At 33.1% G+C, this 20,651-nt stretch overlaps 1 protein-coding gene across 2 annotated transcripts in view; it reads right to left on the bottom strand.

Annotated features, from left to right (window-relative positions):
- LOC123530781 (calcitonin gene-related peptide type 1 receptor-like) overlaps positions 1-20,651 on the bottom strand; it is a 265,533-nt gene that overhangs the window by 17,525 nt on the left and 227,357 nt on the right. Inside the window, exons 1-4 of one of the 2 annotated variants that reach the window (XM_053518668.1) lie at positions 17,521-17,777; positions 7,812-7,866; positions 6,859-7,303; positions 3,065-3,156 (exon numbers count right to left, since the gene is read on the bottom strand). In XM_053518668.1, the coding sequence (XP_053374643.1) occupies positions 3,065-3,156; positions 6,859-7,303; positions 7,812-7,862 (588 nt within the window). In that variant the 5' untranslated portion in view covers positions 7,863-7,866; positions 17,521-17,777. Of the gene's footprint in view, positions 1-3,064; positions 3,157-6,858; positions 7,304-7,811; positions 7,867-17,520; positions 17,778-20,651 lie in introns of those variants that run through there. The other variant, XM_053518667.1, reaches the window with a different exon arrangement.

Here is a 20,651-nt window from a genome sequence, read left to right as displayed (position 1 = left end):
ATCCAATTTAATTGAAAACCTTCGTACCGTTTCGGAGATATTTGGTTTTGCAATACGTGTAGTCATTTACACTAAGCCAAATACATGTACCTATAAAAAGCGAATGAACATATAAAAGTAGAACGAACATTAAAGTACGTTGTTCTTTTCAAACATCTGCAAGACAGATACACATTAAGCTGTATCAGAGAAAACTGTTTACAGGTTGGTATCTTATTATGTAAATTCAAAAATGGTCAGACAGTCCCCAAGACAGGACTTGACTTGATGAAAACGCTAGATACACGGTGTGCAAGATAGTGTCTTTTTGGGCGCATGTCAAAGGGGAGAACTCATGAGATTTTTAGGAACGATTTGTGCCACACTTGTGACTCACATGTTAATTGGGGAACAAAAGGTCAATAGGGTCAAATATGCTAATAGTATTAGAAAGGCTGAAAACGTTGTCAAATATAGATCATTACAAAAAAGATTGCTCCTAACAGGAGATGAGATCTGGAAGCCACAGCGTCGCGTTGACAACAGATTGTGGTTGCAAAAAGGTGGGTTACTGGAAAGCTTTATAGAGACAAAGTACCGAAAGCTGTTGATAGAATACAAAATAAAAGATGCGTCCAAAGACTGGTCTTCGCTGTCTACCGTTTACCCATAAAGCGCATTCGTTCAAAACTTTCTGAGAGATTCAAAAGTGGTACAAATCAATCATCCCACTTCCTCACCAGATCTAAGTCTTTGTGACTTTTTCCTCTTTCCAAGGCTACAAAAGATGCACTTCGGAGTGGTATTTTCAGTTACTTAAGACCATAACAAGGAAAGAGTATTCTGCAGCATTCACCTACTAGATGTTTTGACTGCAGAAGTACATGGAAGTACAAAGTCTGATGCTCTGAAGGGATTAACGAAACTTGAAGTCCAACAAGTACAACGAGTGTGTACCACATGCCAGCATGATTGTTATTATTTCTAGAATGGTTCTCGTACAGTCATTATATTTCATGTCATTATTTGTATGCTATTACGTTTAATACAAATATTCTTATATTATTAGATCTTAAACGACAGATGAAAGTAAAAACACAATGGACTTGATAAAGATCGAAGCAAAGCATGTTTGTAAAGGAACTGCATAAATATAAGTGCTCTGACAGCTTCATTTATCTACATAACTATCTTAGTATAATCCGAGACGTAATTTTGGTCTTTATTGTCTACATTAGCATAGACAATTGTCAACATTAGCATAGACTATTGATGATTAAATCAGCGAAGATAACTTGAGAATCCTATTGCATTCCTTTGAAAGGACAAACAGAAAATATTGACTGAAAGGTAGAATTAATTTTCATAATTATCAGTAGTATTCTATACTTATGCAGACTGGATATTATCAACCACTTCTTTAGCCAAAACACTGATACATGATGCATGGTATATAGACGGCCAGAGTGTTTTCCTCAATCATTTCTCATTTAATCAATCAAAATTGAAATATCGAAACTGGATGAGCAGTTTATAAATTACGGAGGAATATTTAGGAATGAGGTGTTAGCGTGACTAATTAAAATTGATTTAAAACAGTTTAAATAATACATTTTTCTAAGGTTAGTAGTACAGTAGATATTAATACTTCATTAAAACATTTTAATCTAAGCTCCACCTTTAAATTTAAGTCAATTCAGTGAAAGATATCTAGAATAGTTTTTTAAAGTGTTTTTAAATTAACCTTACATTTAAATATTTTACTAGCAATCCTTAAAAAAATATACATGGAAACCGTATTTATAGAAAAACGAGAGGGTACAATTTATATGAAAACAGAGGTGTCTATCTATTTACTAGGAAATAGTTAAATATTCTTTTTTAGGCACAACAAACACATTATTTTGCTTTTATTTTCATTTTCTTTCTCAAAATATTTTTCAGTAGCTGAGAAGTTCTAGATATCTGAGTGTATTTTTGTGATATTTCAAGAATGAATTGAAGTCGTTAAATGAGTAAGCTTTTTAAACGACAAGTCATTAAAATTTTGAATTTTGAAATGTTTTCGTTCAGATATTGTTCTCAGACAGACAGCTTTGTTCAGTATATTTTACATTTTGATAATAAAAATAAAAATAACAAAGATTGCGTTTTCCCACTTGTTAAGTACTGCACTTTCTCTGTTGTAAAGTTTTTCGAACATTTTATTGTGTTTAGAAATGTGCCCATAAATCAATTCTCTAAATAGTAATTCTCTGAATAATATGTCTGAAAAAAAATGCATAGGCATATCTTTAAAATGACATAAACCATTTAAACACTCATGTTGTAATGATCACATATTTACAACAAAGTACTTGTATTTCTGGTCGAAATGAATGTACATCCAGAAATAGTTTATAATGATCAGACACCGCTACTGCTTGCCTAACATCAACATAGTGCGACATCAACATATCTTTCATTCCATATCGCGGCCTATCCCATAAATTACTAAATAACATGAAGGATAATACCTACATTTGAGATAAACTGAATTATGTTTTATTTACAAATTAAACTCAAGGATCACCAACCACTACTATCAGCGTTTTTTCTCTGAACAAACAGTTGGCATTTTAAACAAAACCTATCGAAATATTTTTGTATTAAAATATGAACAGAAACCACTTGGTTTAAATTTATTTTTTTACCTATAGTTCGTGAGAAAACATTTAACTAGACAGTATTTGTTCCACTGACTAGTATTTAACCTGTTAGCAACGAATTGTTTTCAGTAAATCAAAGTTTACCATGGTTACAGCATTATCGTCTCGTGAATGTTGCAAATGCTCAGGCCAAAAATTGACCACTACAGTACATAAATTTTGTCTTTGATCCTTAACTTATTACAGTTAACAAAAGCATACATTCCAAACAAGTCTAAATTACGAATAAATATTTAGTAATGTTTTGAAAATATATCATATTAACCTTCGTATTGTATCACTTGAGCGTACATTATATTGTTTAAAGATTTATTGCTCTGAATGATTGATTAATCGTTCTTTGAAATAAGACACTATACTACGCAGCTATACTCTACCTTGTAACTCAGACAAGACGTATAATCTGTCCATTCAAGTCCATCTTTAGTGAACCATGTACCATTCGCACGGCAGGTTTTCAAAGCCATTTCTGAAAGATAAATGAGAAGATCATCTGTAGGCAAAGCCAACAAACTAAATAATCACAGAGTCGGTTATACGAGAGAAATAAAATGTGCAATACTCAACACGTCCTAAATTATCGAGTAAACGGGAAATCACGGATAACGCTACATGGTTTCGCGTTACGTTAACGTAATTTGATGGTAATTGTATTAAAAATCGAAAGTTAAAGTGAATTGTAGTAATTTTAGAGTAGAAAAAACAGAGAAATTTAAATTTTACGAATGGAAAAAGTATACTTAAGAAGCGAAAGTTATGTTAGTACAGCGGAATATGTACAGTAATAAAGTGATAGTAAAGGTATCATAATCTTGTAGTAGTCGTATATTAGAAAATCATATATCTGTCAGTATTTTTCCACATCAGATGGAGATCTATTCACATGTGACATTATTTTAGTGGAGAAAACAATCAACACTAGTTTTACGTCAATTACACCATAGTTGTAACAGTAGTTATTTGATTTTAACACGTGTAAAGTGGAAGCTTCGCTCTTTTTCGTTATGAAATAGTTTAATGAACAGAAGTAAAACTCAGTTATGACCGTTGTACTTGACACAGTTGTCTCCCCCTACAGTTGACTCAGCTGTACCAAGTACTTATGTTAACAAAAAAATGCCGATGACGTGTAAGTAGCAAGAAAAACTTATATGAGCCGCGCCATGAGAAAACCAACATAGTGGCTTTGCGATCAGCATGGATCCATACCAGCTTGCGCATCCGCGCAGTCTGATCAGGATGCATGCTGTTCGCTAACGGTTTCTCTAAATTGCAATATGCTTTGAAAGCGAACAGCATGGATCCTGACCAGACTGCGCGGATGCGCAGGCTGGTCTGGATCCATGCTGGTCGCAAAGCCACTATGTTGGTTTCACGTGGCTCGGCTCAAATATAGTCTAGGGTTTCCTTGTCATCAGCATCCTTCATATTTCATTATATATACGTAGCTTAGAATCATCAGCTTCATTTAAAAGTATAATGAAAGAATTATACCAAGTACAAGTAGTTCCGTCCCTTTTCATAAAAAGTGAAAGATGTTCAAATGTTCATCATGACTGTATCAGAAATAACTACAGTTATCTAAATTTTGACTTGTATAGTTATCATCTTTTCCCGATGTCGTCAAGAGAATTTTGTTTCGAGGTTAACAATGCAAACCATTCTTTTTACTTTCCTGCAAACAACATAACCTTCAGAGGGGTGCGATATTAATTTCATAAACAAAATAATCTTTCATCTTTTAGCGCTGACAAAATCATATTTGGAATTCATATTTCAAAATAATCCCGGACCGATTTTTGTCAAGAAGTAAAAACCTGTTTAAAGAAAATATCAATTAACCTCATTAATTACGTTTAACAATTTCAGATGTTACTGCTGCCAATCTGTTTAACGAAAACTTGTAGCGGTAGATTAGTTTTTATTGTTTTTGATAATAAATCATCTTTAACAAAATAGCTGTTGTTCTTCTTTTTAATTTTTACAATCTTCTCTATGCGTATTAGAGCTACTTTTAGTCTGTCTAGAAAATGTTGGAATAACTTTTGGCCCTAAACAAGTGTATATTTGTTTGAAAATGCTTGTATAAATGTTATGTATTCATGTTTTTTATATTATACACACTGTCAGCAACATTTAATTAAACTAAAATGAAATTAACTGGTAGTCTGATACTGTATAAATATATTGGATAGCTAAATAACAAGAATCACACATCTGTAAAAACAAAGAGAAAATGATAACATCTCAAGGAAAGACAAATAAAACATTCAGCTACTTCGTAGTCTGCAAATAGGTTTTCGGCGCGAAAACATTTAAACAGAGTCAAGCGATTGCCATTCAATCCCCGCGTGGTACTTGACTATAATGCATTTTCATGAACAGACGTCTTTCACAATTCAGAGAAATACTTCTCCTTGTAAAGAACTGCATAACAAAACAAATATCAAGTCATCGGAGATTCGTATTTGCTATTTATTCAAACAATCCTTATAGAAATAAGAAAATGACTGCTTTACTTTACAAGATTGCTTTCGTCTCAGAAGTCCTTGAGTATAAAAGCCTTCTTGCTAATATGGGATTTTTCTTTATTCACGGTGCTTGAATTACGTCTAGTGATATGAATTGTACTTAAGACATTTCTTTCTGTGCGATAATCGCCATTAATTGCATCTAGAATTGACAGCAGAATCAACAATTAACAACAAAGTATCTCCCGATATTTGTCGGAGCATTTTGTTGTTTAATTCGTAAATAAGATATCCTTGTGTTTTTTTACCGTTTCCTTTAATTTGATTGGCTAACAGAATGTTTTACAAGTGTGTAAAACAAATTTATTCCGAAAACTTTTGTGCTGCTCCCGATGTTGGACTACTTTTTTCACTTTTTATTTATATTGCCAGTACTTAAAATGATTGACTTGAAAACAATGACTTTAAAAAGAAACGAAAGTAATAAATGTCATATTTTTGTATTAAACACTTGTAAAACCCGAAACCTCGTACACCTATCTACGATAACGGCGGATATGTGTACTTCGGTTTCGGGTTTTACATGTGTGTAAAACAAAAAAAAATACGGCATTCATTCCTTTATTAATTAGGACGATGGGCACATTTTTATACAATCTCGCCAGCGTACGTTTGTTCTGACAATACAGAAAATGACGCCAGATGACCTTTAGCTTTTTCTTGAAGTTATACAAAAGAAAGTACACAGGCTAAACTTGAAAAAGAAAGTCGTATGTGCATTGGCCTATAGTCAGGGTTCTCGTGCCTAAATGTATGCGTGTGGATTTCTTCTTTTTTCTGCTAATGGAGAGTTAATTTTTAGCATTTTCTAACAATGTGAAAATACCCGGGCTATAGCACGACCTATCAGCTCTTTATCTACAAAAAATATTTGCACTTGGAATAAACACTTATTCCACAGGGTCCTTAACGGAGCAGGGTATATGGAGATTTTTTGAACTCGGTCAAATCTTTCAAAAGGTCATATTTCATGTTGTCTAAAAGTTTAGGTATATGCCGCTCGAATGTCAATATTTCCCTATTAGAGAGCTGCAGACTTTCAAAATGAATTTCATGTAATAAATGTTGGATCTACGGAAGCGTGAAGGGCCATTAGACGCTAATACATAGAGGATATTACATGAGTGTCTTTTAATATTGAATTTATTAAACGAGTTGACTAAAATAATAAAATGCAAGGCTCTGCCGAGCATTTTTTCAATTTTATTCAACGAGTGTAATAAATCCAATGTGGAAAGTCACAAATGTAATATTCTTTATATCACATGTCGAAATATAAAAAATTCAACTTTCTTTTTCTATATAAACAAGTCAATTTGACCAACGTTTCCTATAGCATAAATGACGTCGACGTCAAAGCTTTATAGTGTATTATCACTTTTATGTAATGGCTTTATTACACTCCCGCGACGTCAGACATGTGATAACTTTTATTACGTTACAGCCGTAGAAATGATACGTTATCATCGCAATTTCTGACGATATGTCATTGTAAACTTTAATCTTGTTCTTTTTTTTCAACGTAGAACATACTTTTATCTTATGCTTTTGGTGAAATACTGGAATATATCTGCGAAATAAATTTGATAAGGTCACTGCTTATCTTTTTAAAGTGCTAATAAGTTAAATTGTGTACTTACTTGTAGGAATTGAGAATCTCAGGTAGTTTGGACAATTTAAGTAACTATTCAGTCCAGCAGTTCCCCCATCCCAGCACGCATAACCGTCCCATGTGACAGGACACGACGTATTGTCTGTTCGATAATGTTCTTGTAATTGTTTATCACAACAAGCACGTGCTGCATTGCAACAATGTGTCCACATGTCACATTCGTCTCCTTGTAATGTTGAGCAAACACTTTGTCTTGTTGTACTGTTATACGGATCTGCAATTAACTGAGTACCAACCGGGTATGTTGAACCGTTTTTAAGAACAGTTAAATAATCGCTATATGTTGGAATGAAGTTGTTTCCTTGGAAAAGAAAAAAGTAGCACCACGCGCATGAATTCTTGTTGAAGTACTGTTTGTCATATATACCCATTTTTCCTCTGCACCGGCCCATTAAATTATCTCCCAGAATGTTCTGTAAAGATAGTAAACTGAATATACAAATACATATTATTCTGTACGTCATGGCCCGAACCAAAAACGAAAATAACATGCATTGAATCTTAGAAACAGAAATTCTCTTCTTTTAAATCCAGATAAGGAACTCGAAACGCATTTATATAAGTTCATTTTAACTCATACGAAATCCAATACAAGTTAGCTTTTTGGTGTCTTATTGTCAATGTCATTGTTTCCAGATTCATGCAGTGATTTATACCAACTGAAGTTCAGTTGTTTATCTGTTTTTTTTTTTCTTTCTTAATGGCCATTACAGTATACATGTTCCACACAGGAACAAACAGCAGTTAAATAGATAATTAAAAATATTACCTAAACAGAAAATCATTTTACAGCTAAAACAGTGTGAAATCGGTGTCTTTATACAATGACCAATTACACCAAATGTGCAATATAATTTGAGATTTGTTTATCGTGTCTTGTGGTGGCCACAATGTCAGTTATATCAATAATTCTGAACTTACCCGGGGGAAATGTGTGATTATAAACAAAACAACAGTCGGAGACAACTTCATTTTCCTGAAAGTATATAATTTGACATCTACATAATATTTCAATTTATAACAAGAAGATACAAATATTATGACCCTTCACAGTAAGGCAAGATATAATCAATACCACTGAAAGAAAGCGTGTGTTGTATATGAAAAATTGAACAGCAATACATGTGTACATTACTATAGACTTGTTATTTTATTTACATTATACCTAACAATACAGAACACGACTCCAGGAAGGGCGAGCTCTTCCAGATACTTCAAAGACTTTCATACTGTACTTTTAGGCCGGTTAAACCTGCCTATTTTATGTAACAATGCAACAATGTCCGAACCCTTAAACTGAAAAATACGTAAACCATTCGTTGTTTTAAGCATAGCATAATCTAAGGGAAACAAGTACAGAACAAAATGACATGTGTAAAATCAACTTGATTCATCTATAAAGAAGGGAATATCAATTGTAAAAACACTTTTCACACTTGTTGATAAACGAACTTCTTTGCCAGCAGTTTATCTGTCTAGTACATGGTCTACCGTGCTGTCCCGTACTATCGGACACTTAAAGTGTAATCAAAAAGTTGTCCCTTTTAAAAGAATGGCATTTATAAAGAAATAAAAATAGACAATTTTCAAATTGCTGAAAGCGATGCTAAACCTAGTTATGTGGAATTTCAGTTACTCGGACATTACTGCAGAAGCATCAGAACATACAACAGTTCTTTGAAAATGTCGTTAAAAAACTTTATAGAAACGTTGAACTGTCCCAAATTGTGATCCCTTTCGTGCGGACGTTTTACAAAACTTAAAATGATATATCAGTTAATTGTAATACGTTTTGTAGAATGATATACAGATTTTATATGCTGTTAAACTTTCAAATAAAATATCTCTTTCTTTCTGTGAGTTGGTGTTGGTGGATTTTTGACTAAAGCATTCATGCAAAGCGTAAACCATGAAGGATATTGATTTGTTTTCAGATTGATGTCGAAATATATCGTCACCGATAAGGGAGACAGTTCAATATTTTCACGAAAGCCGAACCATATATCGTCACCGATAAGGGAGATGATTCAATATTTTCGCGAAGGCGGAGTGTGAATGAAAAATATCAGAATTGTCTCTCTTATCGGTGACGATATATTTCATCAGATGAAACAAACAAATTTTCCTTTTACTTTATGCTTTTTTTGTAAAAATCAATGAATTTCCTGTTTATTACATGCTAACATGTAATACTAACACTGTTATTTCATGACAAAATTCGGACTTATTTATACAATTATGCACAGTTATATCGTATATTGGTGATTAGGTCCGTGAAATCAACAAGACGCCACTTCAAACATCATTTGAATATTTTATTTACAAAATACACGCTCCGCGGCTAACATATATGGACAAATATGCATTTAGAAAACCCCACAAACTTTTCGGGTTGACGCCGTCAGACCGGAAGCTCACAGTCTCACGCTGAAGGTCTGATTAAAAAACAAGAAGAAAATCGTAAACATTTAAGGAATAACCGAAAGGCCGATGTAAATCAAGCTTCAGAATTAAATATTATGGTGGATGCAATAGAAATAGCTAGGAAATTTTGATCTAGGAGCTGCATAGCATAACAAATTTTATCGCAAATTTGGAATAAAAAACAACTGACAACGGAAACAAACCTGGTCCTGGCTACGAAAATGCTGGCATATTACGTAAGGTTGAATTGATGTGTTGTGATAATTAACTAAGACAACTTAATGTGCTGCAGCCATATAATCTACCAAACGATAGTAAACAGATGAAATGTGGAGAAAGCACACACAAATAAAGTTCTAGCAACCAAGGCAACATTTCTAGAGCATTCCTGTAAGTTCTTTTGAAAACTCTAGTATAGCTAGCTTGTTCTATATAGGATTGTTCTGCTGAACTGACTCGTGTATAACAACCATAGGTACAAGTAAATGCAATAAAGGGAGGTAATGAAATAATATATTTCAAGGGAGATATTTTTGTTTTGAAAAATATCTCACTGATAATTATCAGTTTTTCACCAGTAAACATGAAATAAAATTCTATAAACGTCAGACTCTTTAGTTTGTGACGTCGTTTTAGAATGTGTGATTTTGTTTAATTCATTTAATGTGAACTTCGATTTTATTTCTTTATGTTACATGCAATGTCAAAATATTTCCTCCTGTTTCATTTTGTATAAATTATATTTAGTATGTTTTCAAAAACATAGTACAAAGACGTTGCAATTACAGACCATATTAGAAATGGTTTTTTTAACAGTTTTTATGAAACACAATGAAAGAAAAAACAACAATATTTGTGATAGAAAATAATACGAATTATAGTTCTGGATATTATTAAGATCTGAATGTTGAGCTTATATAAGATTTGATATGTCTGCTTTAAAAAATAAATGGAAATGCATCCTAGTTATATGATTGAGTCATGTGAATATATGTCAAATGATTTGATTTTTCGTCTATACTAAATTGCATTTAGCAAGACAGCACTGTATGACTTTCTGCTACAAGACGTCTTAACGAAAGTAATTCTGTCATTCATATTCGAAACCTTTTCTTAATTATAAACAAATTTGTAACATAAAGAAATAATTTAATCACCAGCTGAGTAATATGAGCTACATGTTGCAAATGTCAAACTGATGCTAAAATATTAGGAAAGTAGGTCAGTAGGTCACGTTAATGGTCACTGAAAGTCAGTGTTAAGATCGGTGTGTAATTCTGTACATGTCATCCAAATTTCAAGGCTGTATCTTTAAAAACAAGAAAGTAGGTCTTCAGGTAATTATAATTAAACAGTTTAGGAAATATGATCTGATAATTTTCTAAGTATTTTTCCTATATAACTTATATAACAAGTGACCTCCAGGGCGGGCCTCCTTTCACCCCAGGGGTATAATTTGAACAATATTGTTAGAGGTCCACTACACAATGTTACATACCAAATATCAAAGGCATAGGCCTTGAACTTTCAGACAAGAAGATTTTTAAAGTTTTCCTTTATAAGTCTATGTAAAATTTGGATCCCCAGGACAGGGCCTCTTTTCACCTCAGGGGCATAATTTGAACAATTTTGGTAGAGGACTACTAGGCAATGCTACATACCAAATATCAAAAGCCTAGGACTGGCATTTTCAGGCAAGAACTTTGTTTAAAAAGTTTTTTCCTATATAAGTCTATGTAAAATTTGGGACCCCCGGGGCGGGGCCTCCTTTCATTCCATGGTAATAATTTGAATAATCTTGGTAGAGAACTACAAGGCAATGCTACATACCAAATATTGAGGGCCTAGGTCTTGTGGTTTCACACATGAAAATTTTTAAAGTTTTTTCCTATATAAGTCTATGTAAAACTTTGGACCCCGGGGCGGGGCCTCATTTCACCCCATGTGATCTAAAAATCGAGACTGACGTCAAAGTGCGACAAAGATGACGAAAAACAAATGATCAAATTTTGAAAAGAATACATCTTTGCTTAAGAGCTGGATCACGAGTTTAATGCCTATGAAAATTGTTAGAGAATTGTAGTAAGGAGCCAAAATCGTTATTATTATTTTTCAGGAAAATAATGTACTTTAAACAGTACTTTCTATTCTGAACAAAATATTATTTTCCATTTTAGGAAGGATCTGAAGATGGGCGTGCAACATTTGTCTGAAGTACTTCCCCATGTAATAAACCGGAAATTGATGTCTGTTATATAAAACGATGCGAATAATTTGTCAAATAATGCGTGTAAGTTTGATTTATAACAACCGTTATTACGTTTCTGTCACATAAACACTTTCTTTGAAGAGAAACAATGGATGACAGGAATCAAACTAATTAGTACTTTCCCAAGTCTACTCATCAGATTTGTAAACCATCTCTTGCAGCAAAACACAGAATAATGTCAAACCTGTGAAATGGGTTTAAGTAGAATTATATATTTAAATTAATGTCGGTCATGTAGGGTCAGAACAATAATTGAAATGTAGTTCTTCAATTGTTTTAACCTAATATACGTTTATCATTTGCACCATTTACACACACAGGAACTGAAACACATTTTAAACGTCTTGATCATACTCGAAACAGCAGTTGCCCTCTCGTTGTGGCGTCTTGTAATGATTCACTTTACTAAGAGACGTTACGTCATTACGTAGGGACCTTGTCACTTCCACAATAAATGTAAACGACACTAAGCTGATAAATTACAGGTTAATTGCCATGTTAAAGAGAAGATACATGTGTGTTAATGTGATGAATACATTTCGCTCAGTAATAACAATTTGATGAGTGGGAACAGTACTACATCGAAAACCAAAATGCCAACCAAAAGTAGAATGATAAATTCATATTAAAAAGATCCCCATTTTAACCAGTGTGTCCTGGTTATAAAGTCCTCCAGACTGTCAAAAAGAAGTCCGTGGTTCAAAACCCAGTGCAGGCGCTGAAAAATTCTGAAAAGCTCTTGAGTATCACCAATCGAACTAAGAGGCCAATACTGTTTTTTTCCAAGAACGACGAATTTGCGTGTATCTTTGCTATCTACAGGGCACGTTTAAAGAACAAGACTGTCTATTTAGCGTCAAAGGCTCAACTCGTTTGAACTACTTAAGGATTAATGGTGGCTACCTTTGTGTTACATAAAGCGCATTTGAACGTGTTTATCATGTAAAGAGTGCTATGGAAAACATACATGATATAAATCTGGTGTAACAATAATACAATGTCTTAAAGAACGGTGGATGCTAAAATACAAAATCAGTAATAATTTTGATCATGATGAAAAGTGACCAGTCCTGGTAAATATAAGATATTTAGGCAGAAGTTGTTAGACATAATCTGGATACGTGGAAGAGCAGTAGATGAGATTAAAAGAGTACAGCCTTAACAGTCATATCGATTCCTTTGAAACAAATGGAAAATGATTAGAGTCAGACAATAAATTCTCTAGCACGCACGATTCAGAGTTAATGTTCGGAGGCGTCTTAACTGGACTTGCATGTATTCTTGCGAACAGTTTTTTTTGCAAACGATTCACATAGTTTTAACCAGGATCAAACTGAATAATTCATATTCTTTACATTCTAATCCAACGAGATTTGTGACAATTCTTCAGAAAAAAATGTTACTATAATATAAAGAAAGGAAAAATGATAATAATAAACTCACGAAGTTGTTACAAAAGTACTTTCAATCTCTGCTTTCGAAAAGTATGAATATATTTTATTTCTGTTATACTTATAAATATTTCATGTCAACTTGCTTAAAGCCTTGATTTCAAAATTAAAACTTTAGGAAAACGGTTCATATATAAGTAACTGTACATAATTGATGCTTCGAGTTTAAAGTAAAACACTTATTTGTCTGTGGTGTGATAGCGCGTTCGATAAATTAATTTTGTTTGCTTTCGTTTTGCATAAAGTAAGTAAATTTGCCTTATGCAAACTATGTGATTCAGTGAGAGAAAACATACTTGCTACGAATTCGGATATAATTATTGCTCAAGCCTATTTTTCCCTGGGGTTCATCATCTACATAACAATTTCTTAGTATTTCAATAGAATAAACATGGGGTAAATGTGATAAAGTATAACCTTGACATGATTATATTCAAACGACTAAATAGCCTATATAAATACACATAAGGAAAAAATAACGAAAACAACACCTCGCCGTTTGTATATACTGTATTGAGTTACAAAGACACCGCATTGGCATGCATGATTAGTGGTCAATGGATGATTACAAAACACATGTACGGGTTTATGCATTTCGAAATTGACAACACCGTTTAACCTGATAAATATGACTGAGGGTAATTTCAAAACTTGAGGCAAATAAACTGTATGATTAGAAGTGAATAATACAACAGCTGTCCCAGGAGACAGCGCGCTCGACTATTTCGATGCTGGATAGTTAAACTAGGCACATCTGAGGAAACTGGAACTGTCACTGGAGTGTTTACTGACTCCAATGGTGGAGGAAGATATTGCACAATAGCTTGAGTCTGTGTCAAAAATATTAAGTAATCAGAGAGGTAAAGATAAGGTGCATCTCAACACTATTAAAGTATAATTTTAAGCAAATAGGGGACATAATTCATAAAATATTGGTGCAAGAGTTATGTACCTTGTGTCATATGATGCGGGTGATGATGTGGAACGACTACTTCAGGTTTGAATCAATCCATTTCATTATAACTGAGATATGGTGAAAATGCATCAAAATTAACCTTGAATTCTAAGTTAAATGGGGCATAATTGATGAAAGATTGGTGCCAGCATTATGTACCTTGTGTCATTCATGTGGGTGATAAGGTGGAACAACTATTATAAGTTTGAATCAAATCCATTTAGTAATAACTGAGATAGAGTGAAAGTGTATCAAAACTTTAACCTGAAATTCTGAGTAAAAAAGGGGACATAATTCATGAAATCGGTGCAAGAGTTATGGCCCTTATGTCATATGCATATGATGTGAGTGATAATGTTGTACAACTATTTTAAGTTTTAATCAAATCCATTTAGTAATAACTGAGATATAGTGAAAGTGCATCAAAACTTTAACCTTCTTATTGGCATTCTAAGTAACAGGGGGCATAATTCATTAATTATTGGTACAAGAGTTATGAGCATTGTGTCCTTTGATGTAGGAGATGATGTGAAACTTCTACTTTCAGTTTGAATCAAATCCATTTAGGAATAACTGAGATAGGGTAAAAGTGCCTCAAATCTTTAACCTGAAATTTTAAATAAATGCGGGATAATTCATGAAATATTGGTGTGAGAGTTATGGCCCTTGTGTCATATGATGTGGGTGATGATCAGGAATAACTATTTTAACTAATTTAAGTTCAAAGCAAATTCATGAAGTAATTAAAGGAAAGGAGAAAAAAGAGAAAGTGCATAAAATCATTAACCAAGACGCCGACGCTAGGGTGAGTGGGATAGTTCTCCATATACTTGGTATAGTCAAGCTAAAAATCGGTCTATCAAATGTCAGTTTATGTATTCGGAAGATTTGTGTCAGCAAGATATTTGTAGAATGCCTATTAAGCTTGGTACAATACAAGACAAAGTACACTTCTCTTTGATTTATTTTGCAGAGATGGTACCTAAAATTCAAATTTCATCCGATATTATTTTCTGTTGAAACTTAATACCAGAGTACCTCAATTATATAACGGTTTAACGTTCATACTTCATTTTTCATGCTGAAAGGCAATATTTCATCCGAAAAATATGGTCCTATTTGGAAAAATGAAGATAATGACAGATAACTCTTCTAGGATTATTTAGTTACCTGAACAAAGCATGCATAGATTCGAATGGGTTTCTCAAAAATATAGTTTACTTCAAGATCTATGAATAATCATTCAAACAAAAAAGTTAAGCATTATCTTTCATTTGCAAACGAACTAATTCAAAAACATTTTTTTTTATTTATTATACTGTCGATAATTTACAGGTATGGTACGATCATTGGAAAAAAAAACATTAGCCGTGAGAAAAAATATAATAGACTATATGAATTTTACGACATCGAATCCCTCAACATTTTACAATTTTTTTTTGCCAAGAATAATCAAGGCCTCAAAATGTATGAGTTAAAAACAGAGAGGCATATAGAAATGTATATTCTATCTGATGGTCACACCAAAACCATACCAAAACTGTGCCGAAAGAAGTTATTTCACCTTTTATGACACGCACCTTGTGTTTACAAATGTACAGGTCTAATTTGCATATTGACCGAGTCGTGTAGAATCGCATTTGCCTTGCGGAATCTGCCGTTTCAGAAACTTTTGTTAATATAATGTAGACGTTCTTTGGTATAAATAAAAAGGTTGTGTTAGTTTAAAAAAAAAACGATCAACTTTAATTAGCTAATCCACCAAAAAGAACGAAGCCGATGTCGCTGTCAAAAATTCTCGTATTTACTGCAAGATGCTACCGGTATGTTAAAATATTGCTAGTGTGAGATAAGCAATATGCACTTCAGTTTTGCACTTGATTTGTTGTTGTTGTCGTTGAATGCGCGCGTGTGTGTGTGTGTGCGTGTGCGTGCGTGCGCGCGTGTGCGTTCGGGTTTAACGTCTTTTTCAACAATTTTTCAGTCATATAAACGACGGTGTCTACTTGTAGCAGTGAGCACAATGCAACTTTATAGTGCTGCCTCACTTGAATATCACGCTGTAGACACGTGACATGATATCCCACCCAGTCACATTATACAGACACCGGGCTGACCTGTCCTAGCACTACCCTCTTAATGCTGAGCGCCAAGTGAGGAAGCTTCTAGTACCATTTTTTTAAGTCTTTGGTATGACACGGGCCGGGGATCGAACCCAAGACCTCCCGCACTCGAAGCGGACGCTCTACCACTACGCTACCGAATACGTAGCCTTAGGTACCATCCCTATATTTTGGTTTGATGAATAGAAAAACTTTTTATATAATGTGCATGACATATTTTATATTTGACAAAACATCTCGTAACGCGTCATTTGCTATTTAGTAAAAATCTTAAATGATACTAAAAGAATATTTGAAATTAAACATACGGTTAGATCAAAATGTCCTTAACGCTAATTTATAGATATATTCATTTCACTTCTACGCCCAATTTTTAAAAGTCCCACAAATGCACAAAAAAAGTGTTTCTTTGAAACTCGAAGCGGACGCTCTACCACTACGCTACCGAATACGTAGCCTTAGGTACCATCCCTATATTTTGGTTTGATGAATAGAAAAACTTTTTATATAATGTGCATGACATATTTTATATTTGACAAAACATCTCGTAACGCGTCATTTGCTATTTAGTAAAAATCTTAAATGATACTAAAAGAATATTTGAAATTAAACATACGGTTAGATCAAAATGTCCTTAACGCTAATTTATAGATATATTCATTTCACTTCCACGCCCAATTTTTAAAAGTCCCACAAATGCACAAAAAAAGTGTTTCTTTGAAAAATGAGTGAATAATACAATATAGATGTTGAGTTTTGACTACAAAATGGTTGATAAGTTTTCTTTTCGACAGAACACGACAACGACATTTTGTTTTGTTTTTAATGTGTTTTTATGGATTTAAGTTGTTAAATGATACAATTTTGAAATGTTATTATCAATTGCCAATTTCTTACAGTGAACTTTCTGTTGTTTTTACGTTATTTGCAAAATAAAAAAAATGACAATTTAGTTGTTTTTTCTCAGTTAATCAAAGGTAATATTTGACTTGAAAAGTGAAACTTTAAACCCCTCAATTTTTGATTTGATTTGAAGCTCGGTCTATTTATGTGTCTCGTTATTCTGATCTATTACAGTTCACACGAAAGTGACTGCTCAATGCCGCCGTGATAAATATAATTCCAAACAGAATAATGTCTTGGTCGACGTTTTGCCGAGTCATAAAGCAAAAAGAAGCTTTCGAAAGTTATATTATATATTTTGTCATAGCTGATGTTTTGATTTTTGATAGAATTGAAGTAACTTTCGTGTTCCAGTTTCGGATTATTTTGTGTTCTGAAGCATGCCGGATAAAAAAAAACAATATATAAAAATGCGTGTTGTTTTCACAGTTTGTAATATCATAAACCGATAAATGAAAAAGGAATTCCAGGTAGACATATAGCTTGATAGAACAAAGTTTATTACCTTATGCTTTTCTTACTTAACTAGCTCGTTGTTTTAATCCATTGACAATTCTAGATGAACTTAATGTCTAAACAAAACGCCATATGAGTATTCACATTATGCACATGGCATTTTAATGTTGCGTGGAATAATCTGGCATTAAAAACAATAATTTATCAAAAACACCGATATTTCCATTTAATTGACATTATTTCGTGCTGCTTTCTTCCTCCTGATTTTGAAACTGGCAGATTAACTTAAAACAAATCGCCTTATTGGAGAGAAATGTTGCAGAGACAGATAATATATCGGACAAAGAGCCTAGCGTCGCAAGTGACAACTCCTGAAATATTGCCATCGATTGGTTACCGTTATTTTCTATAAAACGAGATGAATGCTGAAATGATACGATGTATTTTACAAAAATAATGATAAAAAACACAATTTTATTGTGAGGTCGCAACTGATCAAAACAGAAATTTCTGATGTCAGGTATACATATATGTTTATTGTAATACTTCAGACAATCTTTGCAGTTCAGTTTCTCACCGTTATCAGTAATTAAAACAAATGTGCGTTTATTGAAATAAGTTAGGAACAACTCTGACATTTATATATTGTTCTATCGACATCATACAATAATAATTGTACAAAAGAAATCCTCGTTTCTATAAAAAAATATTTTAATAATCCTATCGAATACACGAAAATGATCATTTTTGAATTCTAATGAATGGACAGTTACATCACTCACTTTAAAATACTTAAACTCACATGTTCGCGCATTGACCTTTCCCAGATCAGTGTGTAGTCATTCTGAATCTAAAAAGTGTAACAAATATCTGGTCAATTAAAAACAAATAAAAACCCTGTTTGTACATCTAAAACGGTCTGTTCAAATAAAGAATAATACTGAAGTAACAGTTCCCTTCGGTGGATTATGCAAGATTTTTTTTTTCTTTCGAAGATACATATTGCAACAATTCGTGTATGCATATTTTTTTTCGCGGGCAGTTTAATAATGTATATTCTTCCTGCCTTATGCAACTAATGAGTAACATTTTATATGCATATATCACGTGTTTTCATGTTTATGCTTTTCCATATGCATGTAATAGATAGTTTTTCAGTTATTTAAAGGTAAAAATATATGTATTTTGGTTTTCTCTATGATACATAATATAAGAAAAACCTTATAAATGAAAACTAAATGTCCCGTAGTTATCTAATATAAGTTGTAAATCACCGTTTCAGGTAATTCGACTTTAAAATAATTCTTTGCAATACAGACAATTAAACCTTCTTAATAGGATTACTATAACTAATAAGCGCTCGTAGCGAGAGTTGTGAATCGAATAGAATTAAATCCAATCTCTGTGTTTTACAGCGTTTCCTTAAAATGTCAGTCTGTGAATGAACACCCATATATATATTTTTTTAAACATATACATATATAAACAGTGTTGTGGACAATGCATGTTACTGATAACATCAATCTCCTTACTACCAGTAATCGAAATCACTGTTGATCTTTAAAATCATAAAATCCATTCAATATAGTTTAATATAAAAAACCAGTGCTACTCTGTACGAGGCGATAGAAAGAAAACACTATTCTCAGGAAAGGCAAAAGAAAATAAAAAATAAAAAAGAAATAACTTTGACCGTCTAAAGTAGACCACCAAATCCTAAATCCATCACGGAAACAAGGACGGAAAAGAACCTGTAACACAAATTGCCAAGAAACATTTCTAACATATAAATTATCACATCATAACATATAGAAATGAGACAAAATGCAAAGAGGTACCGCCTTGGAACTGACTACGAGGTGGGGAAATCAATCAATAGAAACTCAGCCTTACTCTATTCCCCGGGAAAACTAAATATAAACAAACTGATTCAACATACAACAATCCAGTTTAAATGACATATTTATAGATATACAGGTGTTGCCCAGGTCATTACTTCAATCAAATCAAAACTGTTGTTATTATTTTTGGCTGCGTTCTGACATTCACTCAAGCCGGTTAAGTGACTTGTGGCGGCCGTACACAGACATGGGCCTAGTTTCTTGTAGTTCTGGTCCTCTGAGCGCATTTCCTGTTATTATATATTAGAGTTCCGCTTTAAGTTGATGCTAGGGTGTACGAAGGATATTGCTTATGTCATTACTTCATATGGATAGTCCTAAACAAACTGATTGTAATTTTATTTCGCTTATTAGTTCTGTTCTACAGTCTTTCAAAGGTTTTCCTTATAAATCTTGGTCTGAAATCCTGATAGAAACATGACATCTCATTTGAGCCGTGCCATGGGAAAACCAACATAGTGGGTTTGCGACCAGCATGGATCCAGACCAGCCTGCGCATCCGCGCAGTCTGGTCAGGATCCATGCTGGGCGCTAATGGTTTCTCTAATTGCAGTAGGCTTTTAAAGCGAACAGCATGGATCCTGACCAGACTGCGCGGATGGCAGGCTGGTCTGGATCCATGCTGGTCGCAAACCCACTATGTTGGTTTTCCCATGGCACGGCTCATTTTATTTTATTTTGGCCATAAATGCTAAGATTCGTGAACATGTTTCGTCTTGTCGTGAAAATTTATTTCATTCTTTAATTAATTTCGCGGAAATAACTGGCTTTGCAGACACAAAACCTACACATTTACGATTAAAATTTACGTATTAGAGAGTTTCGAGTTTAAAGACGCTCGCTACAGTTTCGTAATTTTTTCTCAATAATAGATTTTGATGAAATGTTTTGTATTAAAAGATTATGTTATGATGTATTGAAAATGAAATAAAAATACTAGGTCACCAGCTTTGTTTCAATTTAAATTGCCCCTAGATGTGGTGCTATATTAAACATTTTTCAAAATTTCTGTAATCCTAAAATATATTTCAGTAAAGTACAATAATCAGCATAAATTTGATTATCTAAGCATTTTTATAATGGAAAACAATATATCTATTTGAAACATGCTCAGAGAAATCAAAATAACATGATTTTGTAAAGAAAGGAATACTTGTTAAGCAGACCTAAAGGCTATTTTTGCATATTTTTGTCAGTTTTAAGTTGGTACTTCTGCTATTTTATCTAGTTTCACATAATAGAATTTAATCAAACTCTGCACATACCTTTGGTTATGTCT

The sequence above is a fragment of the Mercenaria mercenaria genome, chromosome 11 (genome assembly GCF_021730395.1).
Source record: "Mercenaria mercenaria strain notata chromosome 11, MADL_Memer_1, whole genome shotgun sequence".
In the NCBI taxonomy this organism is placed as follows: domain Eukaryota; kingdom Metazoa; phylum Mollusca; class Bivalvia; order Venerida; family Veneridae; genus Mercenaria; species Mercenaria mercenaria.
The sequence above is the reverse complement of the archived record's forward strand: the minus strand, read 5'-3'. Positions and strand labels throughout refer to the sequence as shown.